The 23,102-nt window shown below is 38.6% G+C and overlaps 7 protein-coding genes across 13 annotated transcripts; 2 read left to right on the top strand and 5 right to left on the bottom strand.

Annotated features, from left to right (window-relative positions):
• Positions 1-256: 256 nt before the first annotated feature.
• On the bottom strand, positions 257-3,117 carry LOC124416602 (diphosphoinositol polyphosphate phosphohydrolase 1). Its single transcript, XM_046897823.1, has 3 exons — positions 2,397-3,117; positions 1,777-1,932; positions 257-978 (listed from the first exon to the last, which is right to left on the bottom strand). Exons 1-3 carry the CDS (start codon positions 2,493-2,495, stop codon positions 691-693), a joined length of 543 nt encoding a protein of 180 aa, XP_046753779.1. The 5' UTR covers positions 2,496-3,117; the 3' UTR covers positions 257-690.
• A 227-nt stretch (positions 3,118-3,344) lies between these two features.
• On the bottom strand, positions 3,345-5,839 carry LOC124416601 (E3 ubiquitin-protein ligase ZNRF2). Of its 2 annotated transcripts, XR_006930784.1 has the most exons (5): positions 5,080-5,839; positions 4,466-4,561; positions 4,290-4,395; positions 3,579-4,185; positions 3,345-3,482 (listed from the first exon to the last, which is right to left on the bottom strand). XR_006930784.1 is itself a non-coding variant. In XM_046897822.1 (4 exons), the coding sequence occupies exons 1-4, from the start codon at positions 5,408-5,410 to the stop codon at positions 4,128-4,130; spliced, it is 591 nt and encodes a 196-aa protein (XP_046753778.1). In that variant the 5' UTR covers positions 5,411-5,839; the 3' UTR covers positions 3,345-4,127. The 2 variants fall into 2 exon arrangements, 1 of the variants encoding a protein (XP_046753778.1); XM_046897822.1 differs by having other exon boundaries at positions 3,345-4,185.
• Positions 5,840-6,137: 298 nt separating this feature from the next.
• On the bottom strand, positions 6,138-10,484 carry LOC124416346 (xylosyltransferase oxt). 2 transcript variants are annotated; one of them, XM_046897306.1, is made up of 7 exons: positions 10,083-10,484; positions 9,468-9,937; positions 9,075-9,217; positions 8,745-8,911; positions 7,974-8,355; positions 6,831-7,807; positions 6,138-6,746 (listed from the first exon to the last, which is right to left on the bottom strand). In XM_046897306.1, the coding sequence occupies exons 1-7, from the start codon at positions 10,248-10,250 to the stop codon at positions 6,303-6,305; spliced, it is 2,751 nt and encodes a 916-aa protein (XP_046753262.1). In that variant the 5' UTR covers positions 10,251-10,484; the 3' UTR covers positions 6,138-6,302. The 2 variants fall into 2 exon arrangements, with proteins under 2 accessions (XP_046753262.1, XP_046753263.1); XM_046897307.1 differs by lacking the exon at positions 10,083-10,484 and having other exon boundaries at positions 9,181-9,217; positions 9,541-9,700.
• Positions 10,485-10,756: 272 nt separating this feature from the next.
• On the top strand, positions 10,757-12,035 carry LOC124416352 (NADH dehydrogenase [ubiquinone] flavoprotein 2, mitochondrial). 2 transcript variants are annotated; one of them, XM_046897315.1, is made up of 4 exons: positions 10,757-10,927; positions 11,013-11,093; positions 11,176-11,634; positions 11,752-12,035. In XM_046897315.1, exons 1-4 carry the CDS (start codon positions 10,892-10,894, stop codon positions 11,926-11,928), a joined length of 753 nt encoding a protein of 250 aa, XP_046753271.1. In that variant the 5' UTR covers positions 10,757-10,891; the 3' UTR covers positions 11,929-12,035. The 2 variants fall into 2 exon arrangements, with proteins under 2 accessions (XP_046753271.1, XP_046753272.1); XM_046897316.1 differs by having other exon boundaries at positions 10,758-10,927; positions 11,031-11,093.
• Positions 12,036-12,416: 381 nt separating this feature from the next.
• Positions 12,417-14,633, bottom strand: LOC124416351 (glutamate-rich WD repeat-containing protein 1). Of its 3 annotated transcripts, XM_046897313.1 has the most exons (5): positions 14,508-14,558; positions 14,365-14,430; positions 13,559-14,056; positions 13,025-13,432; positions 12,417-12,938 (listed from the first exon to the last, which is right to left on the bottom strand). In XM_046897313.1, exons 3-5 carry the CDS (start codon positions 14,050-14,052, stop codon positions 12,452-12,454), a joined length of 1,389 nt encoding a protein of 462 aa, XP_046753269.1. In that variant the 5' UTR covers positions 14,053-14,056; positions 14,365-14,430; positions 14,508-14,558; the 3' UTR covers positions 12,417-12,451. The 3 variants fall into 3 exon arrangements, with proteins under 3 accessions (XP_046753269.1, XP_046753268.1, XP_046753270.1); XM_046897312.1 differs by lacking the exon at positions 14,365-14,430 and having other exon boundaries at positions 13,559-14,054; positions 14,507-14,633; XM_046897314.1 differs by lacking the exon at positions 14,365-14,430 and having other exon boundaries at positions 13,559-14,062; positions 14,507-14,628.
• Positions 14,634-14,674: 41 nt separating this feature from the next.
• LOC124416350 (nudC domain-containing protein 1) lies at positions 14,675-17,429 on the top strand. 2 transcript variants are annotated; one of them, XR_006930760.1, is made up of 5 exons: positions 14,675-14,806; positions 14,948-15,941; positions 16,024-16,385; positions 16,521-16,799; positions 17,053-17,429. XR_006930760.1 is itself a non-coding variant. In XM_046897311.1 (4 exons), the coding sequence occupies exons 1-4, from the start codon at positions 14,695-14,697 to the stop codon at positions 16,724-16,726; spliced, it is 1,674 nt and encodes a 557-aa protein (XP_046753267.1). In that variant the 5' UTR covers positions 14,675-14,694; the 3' UTR covers positions 16,727-16,961. The 2 variants fall into 2 exon arrangements, 1 of the variants encoding a protein (XP_046753267.1); XM_046897311.1 differs by lacking the exon at positions 17,053-17,429 and having other exon boundaries at positions 16,521-16,961.
• Positions 17,430-17,469: 40 nt separating this feature from the next.
• Positions 17,470-21,012, bottom strand: LOC124416348 (cap-specific mRNA (nucleoside-2'-O-)-methyltransferase 1). Its single transcript, XM_046897308.1, has 3 exons — positions 20,644-21,012; positions 18,376-20,434; positions 17,470-18,305 (listed from the first exon to the last, which is right to left on the bottom strand). The coding sequence occupies exons 1-3, from the start codon at positions 20,660-20,662 to the stop codon at positions 17,825-17,827; spliced, it is 2,559 nt and encodes an 852-aa protein (XP_046753264.1). The 5' UTR covers positions 20,663-21,012; the 3' UTR covers positions 17,470-17,824.
• Between the last annotated feature and the right edge of the window lie 2,090 nt (positions 21,013-23,102).

Genomic DNA, 23,102 nt, shown 5'->3' with positions numbered 1-23,102 from the left:
AAAATTAAGATCCATTGTAACGAAATATTAAATGTGTATGAATGCACCTGCTTATACAACCAAGATACCTACAGCTAACGCGTAAACGATTAAGTTAGTAATTCCTGGAATAAGTAGAGGTAACAATGATCAGTTACAAAACGTCGTACTAATTCGTATGTAATTTTAGAACTACCTAGAGGTTAAAAATAATTTTATAATTCAAAATTAAGTATCCATGATTCAATATTTAAAACTAACTACTTACTCTGTCTAATTGCTATAATCATTTATTTCAAATATTTACCACAGCTCGTACAAGTCGAGACTAAACGATCTTATACAACAAAACCAGAGTTAAAAAATATTTACTCAGTCCATTCCAATATTTTGGAAAAACGAATTGCTCTACATTGGTTTTGACTTTACAATAGTCACCATCTACCAATTACGACCATATTATACAATAGCGGCTTTTTGATGGTGTAAGCTGAGAAAATAATATTAAAAAAGTAATGAGAATAACTAGAAAATGAATGTGATTCCTTTGCGGAACAGTTTATCAACAATCTATATTAATTAACAACAGTATTAAGTAATTATCATAGGTTAATGTATAAAACACAGCAATTATTGTTCTGGTAGAGGTTCGATACGGTAGTAGCAAATTGAATGGAATTTGGGTATTGGATGGATGGGTCGTAATTGGTATTAGCTGTGCTTGTTAATATGAGGATTGGTGGTTGAGTTGTTCATCAATTGTATAGAGGCGGTGTGTTGATGATGTGGAGAATTGGTGTTGTTGCAGTGAGGATTGGTATTGTGAAGACAGTGCAGGTAAGAGCGTTGAACAGGTTTGTGCTGAGCCAGCTGGACTAGGGCCTCCGAGATTGAGAACCATTTTCGCTTTCGACCAATAGCTCTTGAATCTTCCCACTCCGGCAATTCTTCGGTGACTCGCATCACCCACACCTGCGTTCTATGCTTATGTTCCACGTTCTGTCAACAATACATATATATATATACATACATATACACATATATATACGCGATTGAGCAAAATTAACTTTCAATTCCTTTTGTGAACGTTTAAATTCCCTTTCTCTAATCACATTGTAACAGTAGGCTGGTACGTTTCAAAACAATTTTTAACGACAATATGAATAGATGGCTCACATAGCAACATGACAAATCTTTATATTTTTAACGATTTTACTGGCACTGACTTGCATTTTTACTTAATTACATAGTTTTGTCGTATCCTACAAATATGTCATATTCGACTGTGAGATAAGAAAATGTAGTATAGAAAGAGAATTATTTCCACATGTTTTCAATAATAAATATCTGGAACATTAGATGATTGATTATAACCAATGGATTATAAACATTTTTCAACTGCCAGATTATGGGTGCGACGTATGTACTTATTTATCTAAACAGAGCCTGCAAACCTCTGGTGAGTTTGCACCAAAATATTACAGCTTCATTCTGAACAGACTGACCAGTTTTCTACTGAGTCATTATATGTTCTTAGAAAATTAATATTATACACCAAAACCCAATTCCAAATACATTTTCTTTTACTGCAGCAAATGATTTCAAATATTCATTTTGAAACCAATAAATTTATTCACAACATTTACTTGTGAGTAATTTCTTATCATCATATGATAATTAGGTGGTGCATATACGTTAAAACGTATGAATTTTTTAATAATTCTTGTAAATGAATGGAATTTAGCATCGATAGCAGTAGTTTGAGGAATAACTTGCTAATGAACAAATCTGAATCACCTCAAAAATGCCGAGGCATCTGCCCAAGTGTCCAAGCACACCAGCTTCTTCTCTGACTTCACGTAGCGCCGTAACTGCTGGTTCTTCTTCGGGCTCTACTCCTCCTCCCGGCACTATCCAATTGTCAGGCCTTCGGCTCGACGTTACCAAGAGTACCTGCACAGTACAATCCGAACCCGTAATATATGCGATAGCCCATTTCCCATTGGTGAAAAATAAATTAGTATCGGTAGACACCAAAATGGAAGAAACCGAATACCGAATTTCGGAAGAATATATTACAATAGATATGTTCAACAACAATTAAAAGATTGCGCAGAATTACCGAGTCCAGTATAATAATACATTGTACACAAGTCTCATACGAGACAGAAATAGATACGTGCAATCTTCAAACAGTTGATAACAAGATTTAGTACATTGTAGGGTGATGAGTGAAGCTTCTTTTCTTTAAGGCAAAATTTACGTAATAGAAAGCAATGGTAGAAGCGTATTGGAATTTTGTCGCGAGAAATATTTGTGGTCCTAATGAGCAAGGAATACTTGTATAATGCGCGTTGAGTAAAGGGGACGGAGATGCGGCTAATAATAATATGTAGAAGCAGAGCTTGATGGCCTACCTCTTCCTCGAGGTCATTCTTCACGCAGATACAAGCAGCCCGCCGCCTGTAGCCCTCTGAGTCGTATATACGGATGGAATTTGGTTTTTCCTTCACCATTTTATCCCGTAAACCCACCAAAACACCCCATAAATTATAGAAAATATTTGTCAAACGGCCAGATCGGCCATACCGTACACCCGCATTGCTCTCATCGGAATACGCGAAACTAACATTATCGATGCAAAATCACTTCTGATACACTTTCATTGAGTTAATTATAATCACTGGGATTAATTTCCTAGCTGTTGATATGCTTGGATGTTAATAAATGTGCGTACTAATTGCGGATAAGCCGCAGTTTCGTATCTCACCGACGTCTCTCGATGTGGGCATTCGTTTCGTTCTAACCTCAAAGATTTGAAAGCTCGAAGGTAGTTACTTTCATTTTTGATACTAAAAAGTTGGCCAGGCTGACCACGACCGCGAATGACCTCGAATCACGTGGCTCATGCTGATGTCCAAATATCCATTACAGAATTCAGACATCAGTGAATGATGCGTAACAACTGCGTACGGGTGTTTTATTAATTTGCAGCGTTAAAACTATTTTAATAGCAGCTTTGGGTGTAAGCTTCATTGCTTTTAGTTTGCGGTAGGCCGATCACCTTGTATTCGTTTCGCCCCCGTCTATGTTTCGTACGTTGACTTCGTCACGTTCTAATATCATGTCCGTACAATATATTGTGAATACAATGCGACCTTGGGCTTAGTGACGTAATATTGTACACATGTTGTACCATTACTTGACCGTGAAATAAATTCCGTCGAATTGCGAGTGTAAATACTTATTTTTTTTTTTTCATTTACTGTTCATAACATCAACAATCTTATTTACGTTACTTTAGTAAAAATACAAGCCTATCTTGCGATACGTAATTGTATATCGATCGATTTCAATGAGGAAGGTTGAATCAGACCCTTTATTACGTTTTTGCTATAGCGTCAACATTGTTAAGATAAGTCCTCTGCTTTTTAAAATTCTATACATCCTGTTCCTTCTTCCCTTTATGAAAGTATCAAAAATATCCTTTCTAGTGCACATCCCTCAACAAACAACAAAAAACAATACATTTTATCATCTTACATTAATAAAAATCATTAAAAGCAGATTTCAACTTATTTATATAAGGTAGTGCTCACCTGTTATATGTATATAGGTCCTGTCTCCCTCCCTTTAATCTTCATCTTGCTCCCTTTTCCCTCTATTACCACCCTGGCCGCTGCACGGCCTTCGCCAAAGAACGCTTTACTTAATTCCAAATAGATTTCAAGAGATAAAACTAAGTAAAATTTATAAATATGGTACAATGGATAATAAGCAATAGAGTAATAATCGATTAATTATAGATACGTATAGGTAATAGCATTGTATCGTTGAATCTTATGGCGATTTGTAAGTCCCTTTAGTCTATCAATAACCAACTAAGAATTCAATTATTTTGTCCTTATGTTCAATTCAATTGCGCTTTCTTAAGTCGACCGATCACCATTCACCATTCACCATACACGAACCACCATTGCGGACTAGCGGTCACCTTGACTAGTTTTTTTAATTCATTATTTATTTATATATAATTTCTTCCTTTTCAATTCTTCATTTGCATCAGCTCCACTTCGTCCCTTTGGCAAGTGTCCCAAGGGCCACAAATTGTTCCAATGATTTTTTACCTCAAACTTCACCAGTGCGAATCAGTCACCGGGATGTTCGGGACAGCTGCGATTCACTTGAAACCATCTGTCGATGCAGCTACGGTGAATAAAATCAAATGCCAAGTGTTATTATTAGCACTCGTCAAAGACTCTCCTTACTAGCGCTGCTCATACCCCAAGCAACCCAATAAACAAACATACTTTTTATGATATATGCATAGGCAAGGCAAACGGGCGATTACATCTCCAGGCTGTAACTCCTCCAGGCAAATGACACATTCACCTTTTTGATCTGCCAAAACATCCTCTGCAAAAGTTGAAAAACAAATTAAGATTCATGACCTGGGTTTTTTATCTGCTTCTTTAATAATACTCACCATTATAGTTTAGGCGAGGTTTGGTTAGGCACATGACCAGGTGGCACTCTATATCATCGGGAAGGATGAACTTGGAGCATACAGGACACTTTAAACCTTTAGGAAAAGACAATCTATTAGGTCAAGTCTTCACGATACGTTCCCTGAATTTTTGAAACCAGCTAGTATACCGTAAAACACCCTTCTAACCCGGTTTACAGGAACTACCTCGGTCTCAGTCTCGTTTAAACACGAGCTCACGGTTATTCCCATATTAATCCTAACCTAACCCATTACTGAAGGATTTTTTTTCTCTCAAGTGGACTCGAAAATTTTTAAGGTGATGGACCAAGGGAAACTGACGTTTCTTTAGAATTCAAAAATTTACGTTAGCCTTCACGAGCTGTCATTGATTATACGGTTACCAGGCCAACCACCTCGACAACACGCGCCAAAACAAAGCGCGCCCCGTGTGTAAAGTCAGGTGTCACGATGACGTCTATAACCTCACTTTGGCCAACTGACAGAACTGTTGCGTAAATGACTGCGTATGTGAATAGAAGGTGAGTTTACTCAAGGCTTTCACGGAGAGCCGTCGCACCACGCACGTATGAACCCGTATTGTTCTCACTCACCGTTTAGGGACCAAATGTGGGAGGGTAGACTATGAGCGGCGTAAACCCGCCCGCCGTCGTCGTCCGTATCGTCGGAGTCGAGCTGAGGAATCCCCAGCGCCTGGCCGACGCTGACGCCAACCGAGGAAGCCATCCCTTGTTCCCCGGAGGTTAAATCTGGTACCGAACTCAACGACCTGGCCCTTTGTCTGCTGTCGCCTCGCGACGCCTGTGATTGACTCTGCTGTATGACCCCGGGCAACGAACGGAGTATTGAGAACCCCTGCATTTCGTTGGCTCCCGAGGATTGCCCGTTCCCAGACTGTGCGACTGTGCTGGCTTTTGCACCCATTCTTTATCGACTTTGAAACGCGTTTTCGTTTGAATCGTGAGAAATTTTGTTCGGGGGAGTATTTTAGCGTTGTTCTAAGACTTTTCCGGCTTGGAGAAATTCCGCAGTGGTATAATCAACGTAGTAAAATGAATAGATAAAGAGACAAAAGTTTATCAACGAGACGTAGAAGCTGCCAGACCAATCACTGCACGAGATCCTTTGTGTACTGGTTTTTACTTCGTGACTTTACAAACGCGAAACTCACTGGATAATATTTAGATAACACTAAACAACACTTGTCTGACGTTTAAAATACTTTTGAACTAAATTTAAGCCGGAATTTTACAACATCTCGCCACGATAAGCAAGTCATTTCGACCGAGAGCATAGTAGCGGCTCGTCGCGCAAAACATCCCCCGACATCTTGCGATAAACTTACCAGAAAGTCAAAAGACAGAGAGCACCGAAGGCAGCTATCACGTTGTGTTCAGTTGTGTTACACGCCCGAAGGTCCCTATGCACTCGCACTTCGATATATCGCTCGTTACAAGTGAGCGGTATTTTGAGCGCTGCCGTTGAAAATATGTTGAAAACTTGAAACGTTGAAGCGTATATTCCACCTTCGTAGACATTCCCATTAATCGGAAGACCAAATATTGCAATCTATGACCTTGATATGACGTGACAAGATAAGAATTTTATACCCTTATCGCTTACAAATGAAAATAAAAGAAATTCAGAAAAATTAAAAGGGGCACATATAATATATTTTTTTTAAATACAAATACAACGATGTATACATATATACAGTCTTGGTCATTATAAAAATATCTAAGAGATGATTATACAAATGATTGAGTAATGAAATTTATGAATAGGAGTGGGCAATGGCACATAATTGGTTAATTTCTTAGCACAAGTTGCGTACATCAGCTTTATAATCAGGACTTAGCGAGCTCCAACTAGTCTCAGAGCATTTCTCAAGTTTTCCCCGAACTTCCGGCATTTCCACCGTCCAGCATGTGTTTTTTATCTCATAATATTCAGACACCAGAGCATCTATCCACCGTTCAAGCTCCAAACCGATTCTCTGTTCTGTAGTACTAGAATTTACGGTAGGAGTACCTAAATAAGTTGTCCACCAGTGATTTATGTTCTCAGTTACTTGGTATGGTGCTAAAGAGCCATTATGTAATTCTTTAGCTTTTCGTAGACTGATCTTTTGATTTCTCCAATACGCTAATGGTACTACAAGGAAATTGAGTTTTGCTACTAAATCTGAGTCTGCCATTAAGAGCACATGCCAAGTGCCAATGGCCAGCGGCTCTCCAAGTTGAGGTTTTATGTGACCGAACTGGAAATTGGTTAAATACATTTGAGAACTGTAATTGTACCATCTTTTAACGATTGAGAGAGAAAAAAATTATTTACTGCTCACCAATAATGTGTCTTCCATCTGTAGTTGACCCATATCTGCCAATCGGCCATAGGGATCAACCCACAAAACTGACAAATTTCGTAGAGCTGTAAATCCTGGAACTAGTTCATATGCTAGGACAGGAGATGATAGTACACTCATTGCTGCGACTAAGTTTCTGAACCGCTGTTCTTTTTGATCATAGTCTGTGCTAACAGCCAGGGTACGTATTCGATTTTTCCATGATTTCGTTATAGTAATGTTCTGCTTTAGAGAAATCAAGGATTCGACTTGCTCTGGAAATTCGTTTTGAAATGTTGAAGATTCTAAATTTTCTAAGTCATTGGTATTTGCATTACATCGAATCAATATCCCAATGAAACTGTTTGATCGAAAATAAGCTGTGGCCTCGAGTAACTTGATTTGACTGAAAATGTAGTCTTCAATTTTCAAATTTTTGTAGGTGAGACGAGCTAAAGAATCTGATATTGTTAACAGTGTGTCATCCGCCATCGGACTGAGATCCGCATAATGGTACAAGCTTTGCCAGTATGCATCGTAACCCTTCAGTTTCTGAGTTTTGTTAATTTTCGATGGATATATCCATTCCTCAGTACGGTCTACAATTCTTTGATCGATTGTTGGCTCAAATTTTCTGGCAAAGAATAAATTTCGATCTGCTGTGCTTTTTATCCGTCCAAAATCTTCTGATTTGAAGTCATTCGGACTACAACCGCACCAGTCTACTATAGCTCTGTACTGACATTTACAGCCCAATTTTCGTTTCCAATTAGTGACATGAAGATTGTTGTCAATGTACGTATCACAAAATCGTGAATTCCGCAGTGCAGTATGAAAAAATGATTCTGCAGGTAACAAAGTGTATTGGAATACTTTTAGCAATCCAGATACTAGAGGGTCTGGTACTGGATTAGCAACATACTCAACGAAATCTCGACTTAGCGCCACCCAATCACTTCCTCCATCGATTTGAATACCTATCAGTCAGACAGAAAATATTTATTATTAGTCGTTGACTAGACTACTAAGCAAAGATTTGGTAAGTGCATATGTTGGATTCAGCCTATTTGTGAGTAATAGACATGTGATTTTAATTAGCTGATAATTGTAATAATAATTATAACATTCAACATGATTTAATACCTGTCGGTAATTTGCGATCACCAATTCGCCACATTCGTGCTTCGCATTCAACAAAGCTTTTGTCTAGTCCTTGCTTAGTGATGAAGCGCTGTACTTCTCTGCCGTGTGACTTGACAAAATTCATTCCTTTATTCAAAGTGAGGAACTCAGTAAGCCGAGCATTGCTTTTAACTGGAAAATCTGATTCTGATAAATTCACAAGAAAATCCCAATTGTGATCTTGAGCCAAAATCTCGTTTGCTGAACTCAAGAGAGTTTTCAAGAGGCTTGCGCCACCCCAAATGCTCGCATGTCGCAGGCCAACCCCTCTTGCTACTCTTATATTTTTAGTCTTACATTTTTTCTCAATCCCCAACATTTCTCGATACATGTAATCTTGCCTCTGTAATAAAATGCGTCCAATTATAAATTTTGTAAATTAAAAGCGACAGATCAGTTGCAAGATCTTTTGGTTTGTCAACTTATTCATAATACAGAATATATAAATAAGAGGGCTGGATACCGAAAGCAGACAACAAATAATGAAAGCTGCACATTTCATATTCTATTCTAAAATATTATAAACGCAATAATATGTCTTTTAAAGTTAAATGTTGGAAGCATATCTATTAGACAAGAGTATAATTCATAACTCTTGATGCACAGTTTGATTAAAATGCTGACCTGGCCCCATGGCGATCCAAAGACATAGCATAAGTGCCACATAAACAGTAGTATTAGGTATTCCACTCTGTATATCGGTATCTAGCACTCTATTTTATTCTTAGTTACCGCATCAACATGAATGTAGAAGAAATGTGACGGATGATACAGCACACTGATTAGACGTTTAACCTGACGACTGGCTCTGCCATTCACCGTTAACAAGTAAGCTATTCGAGCAGGCTTCTCTCTCGAATTTCTGGAGCTGGAGTTTCTTGCTTCTTGAGGCTTGAATCCTGAAAGAAATAGTCAAATATTGATTGATCCATTTACAGGTCAAAATCTAAGCATTATTTGATTCAATAGACTGCACCAACACCTTCTATACATAAACCAGAAAATCACTAAATTATTATAGTTCATGTATTTACAATAGATAGCATGTGTTATTTGGATTACTTTGTATGCCATTCCAGAAGACATTTATAGTTAAATAACCACCACAGGATAACTTTGGATTCCCAGGACACTTCATATTACAACTTGAGTCAGGTAAACGTCTCACCTGCGATGGTTCCTCCATTCCACAAAAACACTCGATTCTGTAATATATTGATTGAGATCAGTTTTCATTTGCAAATAATCAATATTTACTGTGGTACACATGAGGTATGGGTCTCAGAATTCTGTCAATTGCCATTGCAACATTCTATTGATTATGTTTTGTTTTTGTTTTTTTCATAAAACGTAAACTGATGTTTTAATAATTGGAATATGAGTCTTACAAATGACAGAATATGCATTTTAAACCAAAAGAATAAATTGATAAAGGTAAATAAGAAATATACTAACGAATATTCAACACCCGAGTAGGGGTAACCTGACTGCAAGCACAATTTGGCGCAGTATTCAGGTGAATTTTCACCTTTATAAACAGCATAGTAACCAGATAGTACTTGGAGCGTTTTGTCGTCTTTGAAACACCCCAAGCTTTTTGGCTTATCAAGAAAACCAGGAGAATGTGGACAAGATGATTGCAAGTTCTTAGGATAAAGGAGGCCCTGTTGACTCAGGCAAGTTACACTAGCAATTTGCTGCTTGCAAGACTGAGATTTTGCTCTTGTGATAGCACTCACTGCTTCTCTGCCAGTTATCTCACAATCTGGTGTAAAATTCAACAACTTTAGGTCTAATTTCACCCTGGTTGTTCGATTACGATGAGCTTCTTTTATTGCATTAGTCTCTAGTTTGTCTGGAGGTAGTTTAAGCTGTCGAGAACCTTTCGGGAGACCACCTCCTTCTTCAGCTACCGAGAAAATATCCTTGTGTGGAAAATAAGATCGTTAAATATTAGGGTGCACTCACTTTTCAGCAATGATTCGAAATATTTCAACTGACCATAGCAAGAAACAAATTACAGAAAAAGAACAAAGAATTAAGAAGATTGATTAGCATGTGAACACTTACGTTGTTTAGTGATTTTATTACCCTGCGATTTTCATTTTCCAGAGCAAAAAAGGTATAAGCTAAGTATACTTGCACACATAATATGGCTATGCCAAATACGAAGAATATCCGATACTTTCGCAAACAATTAGATGATCTATTATCAAGCTGATTCTTTCCGGATGCCATTTTCGATCGTCCTATGTGCCCGGTACACACTTATCTTCTTTTTTAAATTTCAAGTGAAAATACTGGGTAAAAACGTGACGCAGAAGAACACTGACACATTAAAAATTCTATTGCAAGCAACAAGCGGTCTAATTACAATTTAAGACTCACTTACTAACGAACTTTATGCTCCTATAAAACCCGTTGAGTGAAGACTGTTATCAGTCTTCACTCAACGGCTTGTGAATGATTAACAATAGGATGTAAGTAATAACTTACGTACCGCAGAGGAAAAAAAGTCACAAGAGCGTAACTTCCTGGAAATTCAGAAAACCAGTTCAGGTGGATTTTCAATGAAAGCGAAATAAAATCAGTGTAGTCTGACCAATCACAAGCACTTCGTACGCTTAATCTTAGCTGTGGTTCGAAGAGATCAATGGTTCAAAAAGCCTGCGTAAAGCGTTGTGATCCCGTAAATTGTACATCAGGCTTTAGTTTGAGATTAATATTCCCGTACGTGCCTGCACGCATTAGAACGTTTGCATTCTTACTATTGCGCCATCAATGCCTGCGCTGAGTACAAGTGCTCGCATTTGACTCGGTATTATATGAACTCGTCTTCTCGTTTGTGTAAACGCAGAAGAGTTCAATAATTACAAACGATGCTGGCGACTCTGCAGAGAGCTCGCAGCCTTTTGGTGAGACTATTGAAATTTTATTACTTTCCTTATGTAATTCCAGAACCTAACCTCCAATTGGGTCCTACGTGCATTTCTTCTAAAGAATTGTTCTCTGTCCAAGGCTCTAAAAAATGTCAGAGGAGTACAGTCGTCTGCGGGACGATTGTCAGATCATTTGTTCGTCGTAAGTTTGTAATTTTATGAAAGTAGCACACGATTGATGTTTGGTTTTGCTTATCCAAACATTCTAATGTCACTTGTCGTAGCACCGAGACTCTGAAGAGAACAATCCTAATACTCCGTTCGAGTTCAACGAGGCAAATAAGAAACGTGTCGAAGCAATCATGGCAATTTATCCCGAGGGTCACAAGCGCGGAGCTATGATGCCCTTGCTAGATTTGGCGCAACGCCAACATGGATGGTTGCCTATATCAGCCATGCACAAAGTAGCAGAGATTTTGAAACTACCTAATATGCGCGTGTACGAAGTTGCCACATTCTACACAATGTTCAATCGGCAACCTGTAGGAAAATATCACGTACAAGTATGCACATGCACACCTTGCTGGCTTCGGGGCTCTGATGAGGTCCTTCAGGCCGTAACGAAAGCAGCTAATTGCGCAGTTGGCCACACATCTGCCGATAAACTCTTCACAGTTATTGAGGTGGAATGTCTGGGAGCTTGTGCCAACGCTCCAATGCTCCAAATAAACGATGACTATTACGTATGTATAGCACCTTTCATATCTACAAGCTTTCTGCATCTTCAAATTAATGTACCTTTTTATTATACATGATTAATATATAGTATTAATATTTGCACTTTATTAACGTACCAATAGGAAGACCTTACTGCCGAGACTACAGAGAAAATAATAAATGCGTTGAAGAAGGGTCAAGATAAACCACCACCAGGACCTCAGGTGTCATCTCGATTTGCTGCAGAGCCAGCAGGTCAATTGACAACTTTAACCAGCCCTCCACCTGGCCCTGGATTCAAAATTCGTTCAGATTTATAGAAGACAATAAACTATTGCTTTTATAAAAGTAGATATGACTTCAGTGAGTCAAGTAACACTGCTATATGCATAGCCCAATAAATAATATTCTAGACCGTTACCAATTACTATTGGAAATTATTATCTTTTGAGCTAGTTTTGGCAGATTATTTAAAAGAAATTACACAACCGTTGGACTATAAACATAACTACCAACGGCCCCATGGAAATGGGATTATTTCTTGAATGGGTCAATATTTATACCTGTATTATACGCAATACGCATGAGATTCGGATATCTATTTACTGTATACCTGTAATTATTTGATTAATATACATACACAAAATACATGTATATATAACGAATTTACCTAGATGACTGACTTCAATGCTATCAATTAGTGAAAATAAAACTTTACACAAATTATCAAGCAAACCAAGAAGGTTTGTTATCTCTGTTTAGTACAATATTCTTAAGACAGTGTCCACGATTAATATTTTAAGCAGTATCTTTTTACAGTACTTTATTGCAGACGAATATAAATCATACACTAATCGTACGAAATACATTAAAACCAGAATGAGCAGTAGATACAAGAGTACCTGGGCACTGCGGATGCCAATGTAATTCCTTTACGTCAGTTTGACCCTGATGTACAAATAATAATTGAGGCGGTAACGATGCAAGTTGACTGTCTTGTTCTTCCATATTATCTGCTTCCACTGAGAGATCCCATTGTGCTATTTGATCATCTGCACCAGCGGACGCGAGGACGGTAGCTTCGCCAGGATGCCATTCTACACTTGTTATCGGTGCTGTGTGTTGTTTGAAAGTTGCAACTGGTTTAGTACCATTGGGACTGAATTGTCGCAAATCCCATATGTGTAGAATACCGTCATCGCCACCAGATACCAGAAAACGTGATTCTTTTCTGTTCCACGAGATTACGTTTACATCAGCTGTGTGCGCCTCTCCTGCCGTCAGCATGCAAGCTGCCTGAGGATTTGCTCTTGTGTCCCAAATTTTAATACTGAAGAGAATAATTTGGTAAAAAATTTTATAAAAATTAACTAACTAAGAATATGGTCATGAAGTATACTTCAGGATATATCGAACCTTTTATCGACGGAACATGAGGCAAGCACATGCCTTTCATTTGGAGACCATTGGAGATCCTCAACACTATGTGGAGCATGGGAATTGTAAGGCCTTTGATCTACAAGCCAGTCTTCACCACTGCTGCTATTATTGTGATGCCAGATGTGAATGTTGCCTTTGCAATCACCTGAAGCCAGAGTTCCTTCTTCAGTAGGACACCAATCCAAGCCATATCCTTCTTGCAGGTGTCCCTTGAATGTGAATATTGGTTTGGCTCCATCATTGCCTTGATCATTTCGCTTACGATAATTACTCAGCAACAAGGGATCGTCTACTGCTCTCAGCTGCTCGTTCAAATCCCAAAGGGATACACGGCCCAGTTCACTCCAACTTGCAGCAAAGACTTTGTTCCCCACTTGTGCGCACCTGTGACAAATAACAGTAAACCCTGTAGATGGGAAACTAAACTCAGTGCTCCCAATTCTTCCTCCAGAATTTTCCTTAAGGGAAAATAGTTCAAACACATCATTAGGCCAGGTACAACGCTTTTACCTCACTCTATTCACACATCCCTGATGTTTTATAGAAGCAACTGTCATAACAGGAGCTCGAGCTTCGTCTTCATCGTCATCTTCATCTGAATCAGACTCGTCAGATTCCTCATTGTTACGGGCAGTGCCATGCAGGTTAGACATTTTCATGACGAGTAGGTTATTGACATGTGTTCTTGCAGCTTGCGTACCAGCTAACATGTACATTGACATGGGATATGTCTCCCGTGAGTTTCCGAGGTCGTCCCTGATGATGTCAAAGCTCAGACACGGAGCTCCTGTTTGAGCTTGATGTAACATCCTGTATGCTGAATGATCTACTACCAATTCTTCTCCTTTTTCTAGCGGCTGTCCTGGCAAGTAAATTTTACTTTTTTTCTCTGCATCATGATCGTCTTCTGCTTCCATATCTTCATCATCCGCATCGTCGTCGTCGTCATCATCTTCAGCTTCCCTATCGTCATCTTCTATCATAGCTTCTTCTGCAGGATCCATTACTTTATTTCTAATGCAGAAAAAAAATCACAGATATAAAAGTGCGTAACTGATCACTGATGGACGAAAATACAGTGAAGAAAAATCCAAGATGAATAATGATGTCCATTTTTTGTCAGGACACGTATGTCACTCCAAAGCAAAGAGTATGCTCCAAAATACCGTTCGAGGCAGATTTTGAAATATAGCCTGTCACTATGTATTCCTTGCATAATAATATAGAACAGCTTTCGAGTGTACCGTATTTTCAGTCTCAATAAGATCACAAAATTATCTTTTGAAAATCCATCGCATGCTAACTGGGAATTAGCTAACCTCGAATAAAGTTGCTTTGTATAAATTTATCCAGGAATGATATCTCTCTGAATGATATTAACCCGTCCAGGCAACCATCTAAATGAGCACTTTCCCTAAAATTTTCCATTATATCGCTTATTTTCATTTATATACTTACAAATATTTGAACCCTAAGGAAAGTCCGGCACGGCGTACACGCTGCGGAACGAGATTAGGTTAGGAAATGTTAGCACGCCTGAAGACGCGCGACGACGGAACGTCAGTGTAGGTGCGGATTATCAAGCCGTAGATTCAAGTGATGTTAATGGATGGACAATTTTGAGACGCAAATAACTGCTTGCTCCGATGCCTGATATCATAGAACTACGACCTGACAAGGGTCTTATGTACCCCAACTTCGAAAAATATCAATTTCTTGACGACCCAATACTTATACTAGAAAAAGATCTGGAGAAAGGTAAGCACTCAACACTATGGGATATGGGCTGTCAGATTTTCAACATGTTTCGGCTAAATGTTTTGCATTTATTATTAATTGTTTTTGAAGAATGTAGAAGAAATTTCGATCTTAATATGACTATGCTGCCTGTTATTTCAGAGGTGTTACGAGTTGAACCAAGTAGTTCTCAAGATTCCTGGCTTGAAGCAAGGTCTTTTGCTTACCATAATCATTTGTACAAAAATCCATTCAACGGCAAGTGTTATTTTGTCAACAAAGATATTGAATTATGGAAATTGGATGCAAATGGTTGTTTAGAGTTGGTACACACGCTGACCAAAATCTCAACCGAATCCAGTGCCCCGGTTTACAATCCATCCCTGAGTTTTGCTTCGGAAAACATCATAGTTGGCTCTAATGGATGTAAAAATTTGGAAATAATTATTAAGAATGACTCAAGACCGTTATTAACATTCGTGTTTGACGATATAGATGCTGGTATAATTTTAGATTCAGTGTACGTTAAAGATAAATCAATAATCAATATTGTAATGTGCTTCATAACTGAACTTGACAGCAAGAAACATTCTGAAGTTGTTTTGTATACATATTCTTTACCAGTTATTGATACAGTGGGTTCAGAACCTTCATCACTGGATGTTAAATTTATTGGAAAGAGGATCTTGAGGATGAAAGGAGCTGTTGAGTATGCTAATTTAGAATCAAACGGAAATTATTTACATTTAATGAGTCAAGACTCTGCTACCTTTGTTTACGATTCTTTAAGATCAGTGACAAAGGAAATTCCAGTAGAAGGCAATCAAGAGATTAATATTCCAAAATACTGCTGGTCTCAGGATGAAGATTCGCTTACCGTTTGGTTGAAAGTTTTCGATGGCATTGATAAGAGTCAAATCAAAGTTGACGTCAAGCCAAATAATATTGTCATAAAATATGAAGATCAGATATTGATGGCTGGGGAAAGTGGGCATAGATTGGATCCAGATTTAACAACTTGGTCACACGAGAAAGATTCGCTAAAAATAGATTTATTCAAAAATGAGACAGGTTTAATGTGGAATGAATTAATTAAAGGAGACACTGGCGGTGAATGCTTACCGAATGAGGCTTTAGCAGCTGAAGTTCACAGCAGGTATGTCTCCAGCGATATCATTTATCCTTTATAAACATTCTTGAACATAAGTTTTTTAGATTTTTTTATGAATCCATTTCAGATTAGCCTATTTATGCACTGAAGAGCCAGGAATTGGAGGTGGGCATCCGATGTTGGGATTCAACTCAGAGCAGCTTGAAGAATGTGACATTCAAGAGAAAGAAAATCAATTCCAAAGAATTGATATCGACTCTCACAAGACTACTCATTTAGTGATTTTAGGTGCAAACAACCGAGTATTGTTTACACAAAGAGTCAAACACGGCCAGGTGTTGTGTTTGAGACATGATCACGACGGCTGTGTTTGGGTTGCTGGTGAAAGTAATGATGAACATTGGGGATTAAAGCATATTTCTACATTCCCTGGATTTGGATACGTTGAGGCAAGCAAGACTAACAAAAAGTTTTGCGTCTCTCCCCCTAGTAAGTCTCGTTATGAGCTTAGTACCTGTTGTAAATTTATTCCAGTACTTAAGAGTATCTCATCTCAACTCAGCCTGCACCAGATTTTTAAGCCATCACTTTATTATTTGTTCGAAAAAAACATCATTTTTGCAGATGGGTCGTACGTAGCTATAGTAGAGCATGCAAGGCACGTTTTTCTCTATGAAAAACCAATTGGAAACTCACAAATAGGACATCAGCGCATCGTAGATTTGGGGTGTGAAGCACAAGCCAATCCTGTTTTGGGTGCTGCAGCTTCAAACCATTATCTATATCTATTGACCAAGAATAAATTATACCAATTGCAGGTGAATCCTTAGATGTATGCAGCTCAAGTTTTAACTTAATGGTAGTGAAAGTAACAGTTTTCTGTAAAAATATACCAAAGGTTGAAACCGCCACCTTTGCTTCATTTTCTACTCTTTCGAGCTGCAGGAATGTTGCATATGATTTTTCTGGCTCATCTCAAGCGACAATATTACTAAACAACACAAGAATATTAATAGAATACCCAATAAAACATTTGACAATTGAAAATGATCTTGTTAGAATTGAATGGCCCAAGGCAACCTGCTTATTTGATCAAACTGAATGTAATACATCAAACTATTATTATAATTTTTAGATTTTTCGAATATTTTTAGTCAATTTAAATAACGCATCTTTTTTGCATGTTTTTTTAACATTCCATGGCAAAGAAACAGGGTATACGAAAAATATTCTTGTTTGACAAGTAATCTTTGGATGATGTTAAATTTGAATGTGTCAGGAACATTGAAAGAAACTCGCGTAATATTAAATAATAATTACAAATTTATTTTGTAATATAATTGATTGAGAAAAATAAATATCTTTTTTACTGTACGTGAAAATAACTGAAACGTAGAATAACAATAACAATTCCTTACAATTAAAAGCAGCACAGCTATTTGAATATCTTGACCTTTGAAATTGAGAATGATTTGCCAATAGTTGCTACTATGCATCACACATCAAGTCTCACTCATTTCATAGTCATTTTCATAATTTTGCAATATATGTTTTACACATTTTTATTAATCAAATTAATGAATTTCAATAACGTCATAAATTTGGACTCCTCAAAATAAAGTAGTCAATCTTACCAGATACAAGTTACATTCATGTGATGCTGCCTTTTTTCAATCAATTTACGTAAAAAATAAATTCAGCATCGTAGTCGTTTTTGTAAGATGAACAATACGATTGCGTTCAAATGATCAGATTAACAGTAGTCATCTAGCATTGTCTATTTTGCGCGATAACATTAAAACAAAAGAATCGATTTGGGTACAACGCTCAAACTATTTTGCGTTACTCCAGGGTTCGAACTGATCAATTGCAACACTCAAATATATTATCACAAGTATTTCAAATGTATATATTTCAATCATCCAATCTTATGGTGGGCGACTCTTAGCTTTGACTAAATCTACTAGATCGTTTCTAGTCAAGTCCTGAGAAGGTGGCCAATACCACACAAGTCTCTCAGAGAAACTTTCGCAGAAGCTAGCAATGGCATCGGCTGGTCTTTCATAGTCATATTTTGTTTCTTTTGATTTAGGATTGTAATAATACTTGTGTCCGCTCGATCGGCTTACATGGCAATGCCAGGGATTCGCAGTACCTTTGAAAAATAGAATGCTATTCATCACAAAATAATATGGGTCATCTTTAATATTTTCGTTCAAATTACTGCCGATCAAGGGTGCATAGGCCATCACTTCATTCCCATTTTTCATTGTGCGAAGTTCCAGGCACGAGTATAATTCGTCTTCCAAACCATTGATCAATGGGTAAAGATTCTTAGCACGTACTTGTATAGAATGCTGTCCACTTGGTTTTCTCAGGGCAGCACAGAATTTTTTTATTTTCGCGGATCTGTAACAAATGGATATGAATGTAGCGTTGAAACGAATTGTGAATTACCGCTACCTCAACAGGCACTTACCTATCACTCAAGTGTAACTGGCTAATGTCTACGCCACCAAGTAAGTATGCATCTAAAATATGGAGCGCAGGTGTCCTGTGTTGTGAGCGATATTCGCTGCGCAATTCTCCAGCCATTTCTGCATAAACAAGGGTATCTGGTGGCAGTTCTGGTGCAACAGGTTCCCGTCTCCAGGTGTTCTTTTCTAGACGAAATACATTAGATCTTCCTAGACCAAGATAAAACGTAGCCAGAGATTTTTCTGAGCCTTGGCCTGTTACACAAGGCATGCAAAACCAATCCAATGGACTTGTCAATAATTTTGTTTCAACATTTGACTTAGAAAGTTCGGTGTGTGGTGCAGATAGAAAGTTGAGGGTATTGTTCGTGATCAGACCCTGTAGACGTGCTTGTGGGTTACCAAGTCTTGGTACTGTTCGAGGTTTGTCTGGTAGACCCCAGTGCAGAAGGCACTCCTTTCTCATATCTGCTTGAGTTGGTTCCGTAAGTGTGGGATTGTTGCAAAATGCAGCTATTTTGACTAACCCTATAACTTGTTTTCTGCCCAGTGTATTGTTGGATTCGATTAAATAATTTTTGAAATATTTCTCGTTTTCTAACTCACTTGGTGATACTAGTTGCAAAACATCGTTGTCGTCTTTGCTTTTGCTGGGGTGAAGCAAGTGCTCATTTACTCGAGACAAGTATTCTATTACATCTGAAACGTCTGGCCGTTTACTCAAGCATATTAAATATCTTTCTGAATTAGCAGGGCGGGATGAATTAGGCTTAAAAATACAAATCCGGTCGAAGCAGCGATACATCAAGTATATTAGACCGGCACTGAAAGGAGTAAATAGATCAAATAATTTGACAACAAAATGGCCACCATCCTTCAAGACCATTAATGCTACCAGACATTGGCACAGGTATAACTGTTTGGACAATATTTCTTGAATATTTTCTTGGCCTTCGACCGAAAAGCCACCGTCAGCCATCATAAAGTGTAATCCTTTTCCTCCAGTGTCTTCCATTATAAGATCACGAAAACCTTTCTGATTTTCAGGGTCATATACATCGCCATTGTCTTTTGGCCCATAATAGGGATGAAAAGTTTCACAAGGTCCTGCATAAAATTCATCAAGTTTAAAATCATTTTCACCTCTCAGTGTAAAACCAAACCCCTTGGCGTTCCATTTTTTCTTCCACAAAACATACTCGCTGAAACCTCCAGGACCAGCGCAGACATCAGCAAAGTACAAAAGCTCATTCGGATGTAAATTTTTTGGTTCTGTGAATACGAAATCGGCAGCTCTGTCCATATTAGCCATTTTTACAGCTGCACGATTCAGAAAAAATGCTCCACGGATCGTTTCAAATGGATTTGATCTTGTTCGAGCTCGTCGTAATTCATTTCCGTCAAGCCTGTCGAACACAGATTTCGAATTCAACACATCTTTGAGAATATTTTCTTCGCAGAATGATACCTCATTGTCAAGGTCCAATTTTTTCGGACCAAACCCTAGCCAATCCTGTAGTGTATCCATATCTGGTACCGAAAAGTGATTATTGGTTAACCATTCTATGTCCTCTTGGACTTTTATTTCCTCTAAAGATGGGTCCCACTGTTGACTCGCTGCGTCTAATCCTGGTATGTGAAGACCTAAACCTCTACGGCCGCGTTGTGTTGACATTTCCACTGGCTCAATGCGACCCTGGCCTGCTTTACCCAGCCCAGTACCTGACTTGTAACCCATTTTGGCCATCATCCTTTGAGCCTTATTGTCGACCGCATTAGCTCCAAGTTCCAGACCTTCGGTTCGACTCTTTTTGATGAACATAGCACTGTTTTTATCCACCTCCTTATCCCTGTGGATACGCTTACGTCCTGATTTAAATTCTTCAACCTTAGTGGCAGATCCCCGTGCCTGAGTTTCCATTGTTGGTTCGGGATCTGTATCTGAGCTGAATGACCTCCTTCCATAGTCTTCTAGATTTTCTTCAGGCTCAATAACCGCATGGGTTTTGCCTTGCCCTCCAAAACCAACTCTGCAAGCTTCATCTTCGCTGTCGCTCGTGTCTAAATACAAACATTACATTGATTCAAGTTTGAAAGAAAATTTTTCATTGTGATGAAAAAAAAGTTGCAGTGTTATAAAATTAATTCTTCTGAGCAATTATTTCAACACCTAGCAAGATAAATATAGAACAACAAGGCCACTGAATTATTTCATTCTTTTTCAGTCAGATTATTATTTTCGACATAACCAATATAAACAATGTACGAACCACTTAATCTGGATTCCATATCTATTCAATCACATCCAGTACTATTATTATTTGAATGCTGGAACAGCTACTGCAACGTGAGGTAAGTTGCAGTTGCGAAAGTACACAAACGTATTTATTTTTCAGATTTCGCAGAACTGTTCCGATGTATAGGTCACTTCCCCAGTTGTCGTGTGGCCATTTCTACTACCACTGAATACGAATGTAAACCAAGCAAGCGATGCAGGGAATCCCGAGAGGGCAAGGGGGAGTCCATGTCGAGAGTGCGGGAAGTTGGAAGTTCGCCGGGTAGGCACTATTTCAGCGAGTGTAGTACCTAGGAAAACGTTTTCATTGTTGTATGTATGTAAATGTATCAAGAGGACTGATTAGGTATGGCTGGACTTTCACGGGTGTTAAATGGACGTGACGGGCAGGAAAAAATCCCTTATGAAAATGAGTACCGACGCAACGGCTAAATGCCGCACGTTGAAACCCACGTGGTTAGGTCAGTGGATCTCAATTACATTTTTATGCTAAGAAGTTAAGAATCTAGGATTTTCCAAAATCTGCCAAATTTTGACTGAAAAAATCCACAGGGAATCGTTTTGCAGGACTCTGCTTCCACTAATTGGACCCTCAAGAATGAAATATCTTCGGCTAACGTATTTTATTCGACTGGAAGTCGCTAGAAAATTACAATTAACGCCTGACGCCGCGTGCAACGGCAATTTTTCCAATATCAGACTGCGTTGTGCGCCGTTCGCATGGCGTTTCCGACCGGTCGAGAATTGGTCTCGATCGCAGCGTGGCGGCAGTCGCTTCCAAGCAGCCGTAGTGAAGGTACGCAAGCCGTAAGTCAAGAATTCAGATCGGCATGTACAGGCTTTGGCTACCCGGAACATGGCCAAACACGGATACCTTACGGTTAAAAACGGTTATGTAACGTTATTCGATCAGTGTATTCCCACGAAACTCAGTGCTCTACAAAAAATTTCGATTCGATTTGTATCTGCCCGTGTCTGTCAGTATCCTGTCCGAAACGTGTTCGATCCTGTTGAGAATTTTTAGCACTTTTAGCAGGGTGTGAATAATATACGAATGGCAGCGTGTATCCTATATTAAAAGAACGGAGTTACTGAAATGAAAACAGCAGGGGACATTAAAGGTGAGTTTTGTGTTTTAAATTTTCATTCTCCGGTGCAATTTCAGCTCTTAGCGCTTTCGATTCTCGACTCTCTGCGTCGGGAGTCATTTGTTATTTTTTGTGCGGTTGATTTTCGGTAAGTGCGTAGTTGCATTGTTATCAAATTTAACTCAGTCAGTTTAGGCAGCTAGCTATAATACAAAAAGTGTAAATGGGCTTGGAATCGAGTGTAATTATTACGCTGTATAGGCACGAGCATATTGAAAGAACCGAGTTACTGAAATAAAAACAACAGGGGACATCGAAGGTGAGTCTCGTGTTTCAAATTTTCATTCTTTGGTGCAACTTCAGCTCTTAGCGATTTCGATTCTCGACTCTCTGCGTCGGGAGTCATTTGTTATTATTTGTGCGGTTGATTTTCGGTAAGTGCGTAGTTGCATTGTTATCAAATTTAACTCAGTCAGTTTAGGCAGCTAGCTACAATACAAAAAGTGTAAATGGGCTTGGAATCGAGTGTAATTATTACGCTGCATAGGTACGAGCATATTGAAAGAACCGAGTTACTGAAATGAAAACAGCAGGGGACATTAAAGGTGAGTTTTGTGTTTTAAATTTTCATTCTCCGGTGCAATTTCAGCTCTTAGCACTTTCGATTCTCGACTCTCTGCGTCGGGAGTCATTTGTTATTGTTTGTGCGGTTGATTTTCGGTAAGTGCGTAGTTGCATTGTTATCAAATTTAACTCAGTCAGTTTAGGCAGCTAGCTATAATACAAAAAGTGTAAATGGGCTTGGAATCGAGTGTAATTATTACGCTGCATAGGCACGAGCATATTGAAAGAACCGAGTTACTGAAATAAAAACAACAGGGGACATCGAAGGTGAGTCTCGTGTTTCAAATTTTCATTCTTTGGTGCAACTTCAGCTCTTAGCGACTTCGATTCTCGACTCTCTGCGTCGGGAGTCATTTGTTATTGTTTGTGCGGTTGATTTTCGGTAAGTGCGTAGTTGCATTGTTATCAAATTTAACTCAGTCAGTTTAGGCAGCTAGCTACAATACAAAAAGTGTAAACGGGCTTGGAATCGAGTGGAATTATTACGCTGTATAGTCACGAGCGTTTTGTGACAACCAAGTGCCCTGATAATCTTCCGTTGTGGTATTTTTTTCAAACATTCTGAAAAAACGGACCTTGCAGAAGGTGACCTTCGTGTGAGTTGTGTTTCGAATTTCGGTTCGCGGGTTGCGTCTCTCACGTGGATACACGTTTGTAAAATAAAAATCTTATTCCATCCGTTTCCGAATATCTTCCTGTGGATCGATCGATAGAAGGATCT

Source organism: Diprion similis, chromosome 2 (genome assembly GCF_021155765.1).
Source record: "Diprion similis isolate iyDipSimi1 chromosome 2, iyDipSimi1.1, whole genome shotgun sequence".
Classification (NCBI taxonomy): Eukaryota; Metazoa; Arthropoda; class Insecta; order Hymenoptera; family Diprionidae; genus Diprion; species Diprion similis.
This window is presented reverse-complemented; position numbering and strand designations above follow the sequence as displayed.